The 10,135-nt window shown below is 30.1% G+C and overlaps 1 protein-coding gene and 1 pseudogene across 1 annotated transcript; both read left to right on the top strand.

Moving 5' to 3' along the window:
* The first annotated feature begins 201 nt into the window (after nucleotides 1-201).
* Nucleotides 202-1,755, top strand: LOC150036361 (exopolygalacturonase-like). Its single transcript, XM_090314099.1, has 4 exons — nucleotides 202-330; nucleotides 409-711; nucleotides 847-1,365; nucleotides 1,495-1,755. The coding sequence occupies exons 1-4, from the start codon at nucleotides 202-204 to the stop codon at nucleotides 1,753-1,755; spliced, it is 1,212 nt and encodes a 403-aa protein (XP_090170225.1).
* Nucleotides 1,756-6,103: 4,348 nt separating this feature from the next.
* On the top strand, nucleotides 6,104-7,661 carry LOC150036360 (exopolygalacturonase-like; annotated as a pseudogene).
* Nucleotides 7,662-10,135: the final 2,474 nt, after the last annotated feature.

Below are 10,135 nucleotides of genomic sequence, written 5' to 3'. Positions count from 1 at the left end.
ACAAACAAATGATGATTTAACTTCAACCTTTGATTGAATCTTTGACAAATATAGTAAATAGAAGTAGGAAGAGAATTTTGAACACAATTTCGATTTTCTTCTCCCATATAAAGAGGGTTGAATGAATTTGCATATTCATTCAAATTTCTAAGTTAGCAATTATAAACGAAAAGGAGATTAGACTAAATAAAAGGCATAGAAATGATTGGATTGAGATCAAACATCGTAGCATTATTATCTTTTTTGTTATTGTTGGCATCTACAACTGAAGGTCAATCCATTTTTGATGTTACTAAGTATGGTGCCAAACCAAATACTGATATTACTCAGGTAAGTACGTGTATAATTAATAAAAAAAATTAAATTTATATAGAAGATTTTAATTTGATGAAATAATTCAACTTACAGGCCTTAGCAAATGCATGGAAGGAAGCATGTGCATCGACCACTCCAAGTAAATTGTTGATTCCAAAAGGAGTTTACCAATTAAGTCAATCTAACCTCAAAGGTCCTTGCAAGAGTGTTCCTATTGAGGTTCAAGTCGAAGGGACATTACAAGCTCCTCTCCATCCAAACGGAGATGGATTAGTTATTTTCGAATATATTGATCAACTAACATTGTCAGGCACTGGAGTTTTTGATGGTCAAGGAAAAACAGGTTGGGAAAAGAATGATTGCCATAAAAATAAAATATGTACCAAACTTCCAATGGTAAAATCTCTAATTATATATATTAACTTATACTTTTTCCCCAATTGATATATAATTTGAAAACACATAATTTCAATTGTCTTGAACTCATAGCTTTTTTTTTTTTTTACTCTCTTTTTTGTTTAAACGTTTCAGAATTTGAAGTTCAATTTCGTCACCAATTCAATAGTGAAGGACATTACTTCCTTGGATAGTAAGAATTTCCACATCAATCTTTTGGGCTGCAAGAATTTTACTTTTGAACATGTGACAATTATTGCACCGGACCATAGCCCCAACACCGATGGAATTCACATAAGTAGCTCAGAAGAGATTAACATTCTCAATTCAAAAATCGCAACTGGGGATGATTGTGTGTCTGTTGGAGACAGCAACAAGCATATAACTATTACTGGTGTAACTTGCGGACCAGGACATGGCATTAGCATAGGAAGCTTAGGCAAGTACACCAAGGAAAAAGATGTGATAGGAGTTACCGTGAAATCATGCAAAATAATCAATACTTCAAACGGTGTCAGGATCAAAACATGGCCAGATTCTGTTGGCACATTCACAGCCTCTGACATGCATTTCGAAGATATTGAAATGGTTAACGTCAGCAATCCTGTCATTATAGACCAAGAATATTGTCCATGGAATCAATGCAACCGAAAGGCATGTATTGAAATTATTCCTCTAATTCATTTTAAACTTGGTTACTTCAAGAAATATTCTTTTTCTCCTTTAAAGAAAAGTGCAAACTTGAGGTACAATCATATCAATAATTTTTTTGGTATGTTTTAGGTTCCATCAAAAATTAAGATCAGCAACGTCAGTATCAAAAATATCAGAGGCACTTCTGCTACTCCGGTCGCAGTCAAGCTTCTTTGCAGCAAAAGTGTACCATGTGAAGGTGTAGAAGTTTCTGATATTGACCTCACTTACAGTGGAAGTCGAGGACCGATTACATCTCAATGTGCTAATGTCAATCCCACCGTTTCTGGAAAGCAAAACCCACGTATATGTGCTGAACCTGCTCCTGCTGATGCTCCATCAACAGATTAATCTTTTCAACGATGACACAAGTCAGCAAAACCATATGTGAAGTTTATCATACCTCTATTTCACAACAATTTTGTTTTACTTCTAACATTCCATAGGTTTGCTTCATCTAATAATGCATGCAGCGGAACATGTACCTTTTTCTTCTTCCATTTTATTTTGAAATGCATTTTAATGAGAAGTTCAATCATAAATTTATACCTTAAACTGTCGGTTCTATCAATTTCAACCTTACACCTAATTAAGTGAGTCGTATTATTTATTTTCAACGTTTTAATAAATATAACATTAGACAAGAACTCCACTTTCACCGACGCTATACTCTTAAATTTGAAAAGTTTCATCTAACTCTATTGAGTTTTAAAATTGTTTCCTAAAAAAAACCAAAGAGCTTTTCTCTAAGATGATGGAAATTATTGTGACTACTCATGTGTAAAAATTAATTTATGATTGATGTTGTAAATGATGCGAAGAATATATTTTCTTTTGTTATTAGCAATGCTATATATGTGGGAAGAATGATATTTAGCAATGATATTAATCTATTAGATAGTTGAAATAAAGTTGTACATATTATAATACATGCCTTTGAATTTTTACATGTTAGCTATCACGAATTAGTTTTTAAAACAATTTTAAAGTTGAAAATTAAGAAAATTATAATATGTGGCAAAATTGGTTGTTACCATTTTACCAATATGTTGTCACACAAATAAATATTTCAAAATTATTATTTTTAATCTTTTTTTGTGAAACAATATGAATATTTTTATGTAATTTTTTTAGTATGGTCAATAACTGATATACCATTACTTTCGTCTATCATGGGTAGGCCACAATCATGAACCATCATAGATCACCATATTTATGTGTACCACTAATTGACAAATTTTTTTAGTTGGTGAAATTTTCAACTTAACCCAAGTTGAAAATTAGTTTGACCCAACTTAACTCTTATAATTTGCATCAAAGTTGGTTGGGGCCTTTTAGGTTATAAAATTTTCTGAATGCCCTCATCTTAGCACCCTTATCAATTTCTTTGTTTATCATCATATTTTTTTGAGATTTTTTTCTTCATATTTAACATTGATAGACTATTCGATATTTTCATCAACATTGCTTACGAGACCCTCCTAACATCTACAAAATTAAATTACCCCCTCTTTCCCCTTCACAGTCTACCTCGACACCCCCATAACAAATGTTCTTTCTTCTTCTTCTTCTTCTTCTTCTTCTTCGAGTAAGATAGATATAGAGGGATCTGAACAACATACCTCATGGTCATTATGAAGTTTGAAATAAAATAAATTGTCATTTTTTCAAAAATAAATTTCTAAAATATGAACCTTTCAAGTTTTAAATATTGAGTTTCGACAATGAAGTTTGAAATAAAATAAGTTGCCTACTTTATAAAACAGATTTCTGAAATAAGAACTTTTCTTTTTGAAACGGTTTAACCCAGGTTTGCTTTTTTCTTTTCTTTTCCTTTTTTCTTTTTTTTTTCTTCTAAATTTTAGAATCAAAGTTTGTTTAATGAATATTTAAATTTATGAAGTGATGCATTTCTAGATGGTTCAATGTATATGAAAGAGATATATATTGGACCTGATGTGTGTGAAAGTGATGGACGTCCAGGGGAAAGGTAAAAGAGTGAGCCCAAGTAAGAAAAATCTTCAGGTCCAACTAGTATAATGTTACAGTTCGTATTGTATTTATTGGACATAAATGTTTTGCCTGACCCAGTAGTCGGGTTACTTATTCAGTATTTTGTACTCATTCTTTTTCAGGAAAAGGTGAAGGCACACTAGTGAATGACAGACAGAATCCGTGATCGAGCCACTAGGACAAGTCATATGCTTCTGCTCGAGTTTCTAGGATTTTATGTTTTAAAATTTCTAGTCTTGAGATTTGAATTCGAAGTTTTGGTATTTTTGCGTTAGACTTTTAAAAACATTTTCTAGTTTTGTTTTATTTTTTTTTAAGGGTACCCTGCTAAATGAATTTCAGTTATTTAGTTTTAATGAAGTTTATTATTTTATGCAATTTATTTTGTTTTACTACTAAGTCATAAAAAAGGATGTCAATTTGAATTGCATGCATGCATGTCTATGGTAACAACCCAGTTTAAGTCCTAAGGAGTTGGGTCGTTACATATAATTTATCATGTAAACTTGTGGCCAAGTTTGTATTATTTCATTTTGTTTCAATGATAGAGTTGGAGATGTGTATCTTCACTTGTAATTTTAGTTTCAAATATAAATTGATTACTCGACTCTTAATTTTTTCAAAAGATTATTATATTTTAAATTTTATAATAGCTTTATATATTAAATCGAATACAATTTTTACTTAATAAAATATGTTTACCGACGTTTTCTATAACGTCCAGTAAATCGAGTTTTAGAGAAAGTAACTTCATAGTTATAGTGGCACGATATATTAATTTTAACAACGCTTAAATATGTTGCAAAAGATACTTGTAATGACTACGAATCCACATTTAGCAATAGTATTATATGTTGCTAAAACGTAAATTTTAGAGACGCATTTTCAACGTCACCGTATAAAAGAAATAGTTACAAATAATGTGTTCCTAAAAGTACGCATTTAGTAACGCCTACGTGTTAGTGAAAGTAGACTTTTAGCAATGCACAATAAATATGTCAGTAAAACCTTAAGCTACACGACTATAACGACATTTTTAACGATGCGGGTCTCCATGTTGCTAATACTTTTAATGGCGCTCTTTGACCATAAGCAGCACGTTTTGTGCATTACTAAAAAGTGATTTTCTTGAAGTGGGTATTTAAATGCTTCATTTAACCATAACTATAGTAATTTAATTTGTAATTAACATACAGAAACAAATAGTGGGAATTCAACTTCCAATAATAGTATAAACGTTTTTTTTTAGTAAATAGTGGTAGAGGGACGTCTTGAGTGCTAACCCATCAATTTAATTCAAACTTATATTATTAAACTTTGACGGATAACAATGACCTATGTAATATGTAACATCGAATAAATAAAAATATTATTTTTAGTGGCTAAGAAATAAGACAATATTAATTGTATCACATAACATTCTTATCAATGTTCTAAATAACATTTCTTTAATTTTTCAGCAACGAACACCATTTCTCTTAACCAAAATGAGTATGGAATGGTTCAACTAACCTAACAAATATATTATCAACTTCAAAATTAGAAGTTTGATCTCCCTCTTCAATATTGTCGAAAAAACCACTCCATGTTAAGTTGTTCGTCTCTATCATATTTTCTTGTTTAAGCCGATAATTAGGATGTGTTTGGAATACTTCTAGTTTAACCATTTTTCTTAATAATATCAATAAAATAATTTTATATCTCACCTTTTTCAAAAGTGCTATATATACCAAAATTTTCAAAAGTTGTTCTACCAATTGTAGCTGTGTTCGTTTTATATATTTATATTTTTTACAAAAATTTTAAAATTTTTAGTGAATCTTTATAAAGTTATTTTGGATAATAATCCATCACAACATTATTTCTTTAAATAAATAATTTATAAGTTAATCCAATTTTGTAAGATACTCTTTATTTGTTAAGATTCTTTATAAGAACACTTTTGACCATCTAAAATATAAGGTATACTAAACATTAATTAACTTATTATTTTTCTCAAAACAGAAATTGATTTTGTTAATTTATTATAATTATCATTATTTTTTGAAGTCCTTCCAAATATTATTTACAAGTGTTAACGCATAACATAGATCTATCTCAATTTCAGATGAGATTCACAAATATATTAATAAAGGAAGTTTTTAAATAAAGAAAAATGAACCAAGTTATTTACTAATATAGCATAATATCACAATCTATTATTGATAAACTGCGATAGAAATTTATTAGTATCTGATAGATGTCTATCATAGTCTAATTATCCTATTAATAAACTATTTAAATAAATTTAGACATATTTGAGCCACACTTCTTGCAAATAGCAATTTAAGTAATAATGTTTTGTTCAAACTTGTTTTAAACCACTTGTTGCACATTATGAGGTGTGGACGTGCGTGTTGGTCTCATAATGAGAAATTTAAGGAATGGATTTTATCGGATTGAGAGAAATAGTCATTCAAATGTTGTAGAAATGGCTAATTTTTTGACAAACAAATGATGATTTAACTTCAACCTTTGATTGAATCTTTGACAAATATAGTAAATAGAAGTAGGAAGAGAATTTTGAACACAATTTCGATTTTCTTCTCCCATATAAAGAGGGTTCAATGAATTTGCATGTTCATTCAAATTTCTAAGTTAGCAATTATAAACGAAAAGGAGATTAGACTAAATAAAAGGCATAGAAATGATTGGATTGAGATCAAACATCGTAGCATTATTATCTTTTTTGTTATTGTTGGCATCTACAACTGAAGGTCAATCCATTTTTGATGTTACTAAGTATGGTGCCAAACCAAATACTGATATTACTCAGGTAAGTACGTGTATAATTAATAAAAAAATTAAATATATATAGAAGATTTTAATTTGATGAAATAATTCAACTTACAGGCCTTAGCAAATGCATGGAAGGAAGCATGTGCATCGACCACTCCAAGTAAATTGTTGATTCCAAAAGGAAAGTTACAAATTAAGTCAATCTAACCTCATAGGTCCTTGCAAGAGTGTTCCTATTGAGGTTTAAGTCGAAGGGACATTAGAAGCTCCTCTCCTTTGGAGAGGGATTGGTTATTTTCTGATATATTGATCAACTAACAATGTCAGGCATTGGAGTTTTTGATGGTCGAGGAAAAATAGGTTGTGAAAAGAATGATTGCCATAAAAATAAAGAATGTAAAAAACTTCCAATGGTAAAATCTCTAATTATATATATTAACTTATACTTTTTCCCCAATTGATATATAATTTGAAAACACATAATTTCAATTGTCTTGAACTCATAGCTTTTTTTTTTTTTTACTATCTTTTTTGTTTAAACGTTTCAGAATTTGAAGTTCAATTTCGTCACCAATTCAATAGTGAAGGACATTACTTCCTTGGATAGTAAGAATTTCCACATCAATCTTTTGGGCTGCAAGAATTTTACTTTTGAACATGTAACAATTATTGCACCGGACCATAGCCCCAACACCGATGGAATTCACATAAGTAGCTCAGAAGAGATTAACATTCTCAATTCAAAAATCGCAACTGGGGATGATTGTGTGTCTGTTGGAGACAGCAACAAGCATATAACTATTACTGGTGTAACTTGCGGACCAGGACATGGCATTAGCATAGGAAGCTTAGGCAAGTACACCAAGGAAAAAGATGTGATAGGAGTTACCGTGAAATCATGCAAAATAATCAATACTTCAAACGGTGTCAGGATCAAAACATGGCCAGATTCTGTTGGCACATTCACAGCCTCTGACATGCATTTCGAAGATATTTAAATGGTTAACGTCAGCAATCCTGTATTTTTAGTCCACGAATTTTGTCATGGAAATAAAAAAAAAAACAATGCACCGAAAGGCACTGTATTGAAATTAATTCTCTTATTCATTTTAAACTGGTTACTTCAAGAATATTCTGTTTTTTCTCCTTTAAAGAAAGTGCAACTTGAGGTACATATTCATATCAATAATTTTTTTGGTATGTTTTAGGTTCCATAAAATTAAGATCAGCAACGTCAGTATAAAAATATCAGAGGCACTTACTGCTATCGGTCGCCGACAAGTTCTTTGCAGCAAAAAGTGTACATGTGAAGGTGTAGAAGGTTTTGATATTGACCTCACTTTACAGTGGAAGCGTGGACGAGAATTACATCTCAATGTGCTAATGTCAACCCCACCGTTTCTGGAAAGCAAAACCCACGTATATGTGCTGAACCTGCTCCTGCTGATGCTCCATCAACAGATTAATCTTTTCAACGATGACACAAGTCAGCAAAACCATATGTGAAGTTTATCATACCTCTATTTCACAACAATTTTGTTTTACTTCTAACATTCCATAGGTTTGCTTCATCTAATAATGCATGCAGCGGAACATGTACCTTTTTCTTCTTCCATTTTATTTTGAAATGCATTTTAATGAAAAGTTCAATCATAAATTTATACCTTAAACTGTCGGTTCTATCAATTTCAACCTTACACCTAATTAAGTGAGTCGTATTATTTATTTTCAACGTTTTAATAAATATAACATTAGACAAGAACTCCACTTTCACCGACGCTATACTCTTAAATTTGAAAAGTTTCATCTAACTCTATTGAGTTTTAAAATTGTTTCCTAAAAAAAACCAAAGAGCTTTTCTCTAAGATGATGGAAATTATTGTGACTACTCATGTGTAAAAATTAATTTCTGATTGATGTTGTAAATGATGCGAAGAATATATTTTCTTTTGTTATTAGCAATGCTATATATGTGGGAAGAATGATATTTAGCAATGATATTAATCTATTAGATAGTTGAAATAAAGTTGTACATATTATAATACATGCCTTTGAATTTTTACATGTTAGCTCTCACGAATTAGTTTTTAAAACAATTTTAAAGTTGAAAATTAAGAAAATTATAATGGGTGGAAAAAATGGTTGTTACCATTTTACCAATATGTTGTCACACAAATAAATATTTCAAAATTATTATTTTTAATCTTTTTTTGTGAAACAATATGAATAATTTTATGTAATTTTTTTAGTATGGTCAATAACTGATATACCATTACTTTCGTCTATCATGGGTAGGCCACAATCATGAACCATCATAGATCACCATATTTATGTGTACCACTAATTGACAAATTTTTTTAGTTGGTGAAATTTTCAACTTAACCCAAGTTGAAAATTAGTTTGACCCAACTTAACTCTTATAATTTGCATCAAAGTTGGTTGGGGCCTTTTAGGTTATAAAATTTTCTGAATGCCCTCATCTTAGCACCCTTATCAATTTCTTTGTTTATCATCATATTTTTTTTGAGATTTTTTTCTTCATATTTAACATTGATAGACTATTCGATATTTTCATCAACATTGCTTACGAGACCCTCCTAACATCTACAAAATTAAATTACCCCCTCTTTCCCCTTCACAGTCTACCTCGACACCCCCATAACAAATGTTCTTTCTTCTTCTTCTTCTTCTTCTTCTTCTTCTTCGAGTAAGATAGATATAGAGGGATCTGAACAACATACCTCATGGTCATTATGAAGTTTGAAATAAAATAAATTTTCATTTTTTCAAAAATAAATTTCTAAAATATGAACCTTTCAAGTTTTAAATATTGAGTTTCGACAATGAAGTTTGAAATAAAATAAGTTGCTTACTTTATAAAACAGATTTCTGAAATAAGAACTTTTCTTTTTGAAACGGTTTAACCCAGGTTTGCTTTTTTCTTTTCTTTTCCTTTTTTCTTTTTTTTTTCTTCTAAGTTTTAGAATCAAAGTTTGTTTAATGAATATTTAAATTTATGAAGTGATGCATTTCTAGATGGTTCAATGTATATGAAAGAAATATATATTGGACCTGATGTGTGTGAAAGTGATGGACGTCCAGGGGAAAGGTAAAAGAGTGAGCCCAAGTAAGAGAAATCTTCAGGTCCAACTAGTATAATGTTACAGTTCGTATTGTATTTATTGGACATAAATGTTTTGCCTGACCCAGTAGTCGGGTTACTTATTCAGTATTTTGTACTCATTCTTTTTCAGGAAAAGGTGAAGGCACACTAGTGAATGACAGACAGAATCCGTGATCGAGCCACTAGGACAAGTCATATGCTTCTGCTCGAGTTTCTAGGATTTTATGTTTTAAAATTTCTAGTCTTGAGATTTGAATTCGAAGTTTTGGTATTTTTGCGTTAGACTTTTAAAAACATTTTCTAGATTTGTTTTATTTTTTTTTAAGGGTACCCTGCTAAATGAATTTCAGTTATTTAGTTTTAATGAAGTTTATTATTTTATGCTATTTATTTTGTTTTACTACTAAGTCATAAAAAAGGATGTCAATTTGAATTGCATGCATGCATGTCTATGGTAACAACCCAGTTTAAGTCCTAAGGAGTCGGGTCATTACATATAATTTATCATGTAAACTTGTGGCCAAGTTTGTATTATTTCATTTTGTTTCAATGATAGAGTTGGAGATGTGTATCTTCACTTGTAATTTTAGTTTCAAATATAAATTGATTACTCGACTCTTAATTTTTTCAAAAGATTATTATATTTTAAATTTTATAATAGCTTTATATATTAAATCGAATACAATTTTTACTTAATAAAATATGTTTACCGACGTTTTCTATAACGTCCAGTAAATCGGAGTTTTAGAGAAAGTAACTTCATAGTTATAGTGGCACGTATATTAATTTTTAACAACGCTTACATATGTGCAAAAG

This window comes from Benincasa hispida, chromosome 5 (assembly GCF_027475165.1).
Source record: "Benincasa hispida cultivar pf3 chromosome 5, pf3_genome.v1.1, whole genome shotgun sequence".
NCBI lineage: Eukaryota > Viridiplantae > Streptophyta > Magnoliopsida > Cucurbitales > Cucurbitaceae > Benincasa > Benincasa hispida.
The sequence above is the reverse complement of the archived record's forward strand: the minus strand, read 5'-3'. Positions and strand labels throughout refer to the sequence as shown.

Excerpts from the sequence above, each read along its gene's own strand:
- LOC150036361 (XM_090314099.1), top strand. The coding sequence starts at position 202 with ATGATTGGATTGAGATCAAACATCGTAGCATTATTATCTTTTTTGTTA. Across the intron at positions 331-408 it reads CAAATACTGATATTACTCAG|GCCTTAGCAAATGCATGGAA; the intron begins GTAAGTACGTGT and ends TTCAACTTACAG. Across the intron at positions 712-846 it reads TATGTACCAAACTTCCAATG|AATTTGAAGTTCAATTTCGT; the intron begins GTAAAATCTCTA and ends TAAACGTTTCAG.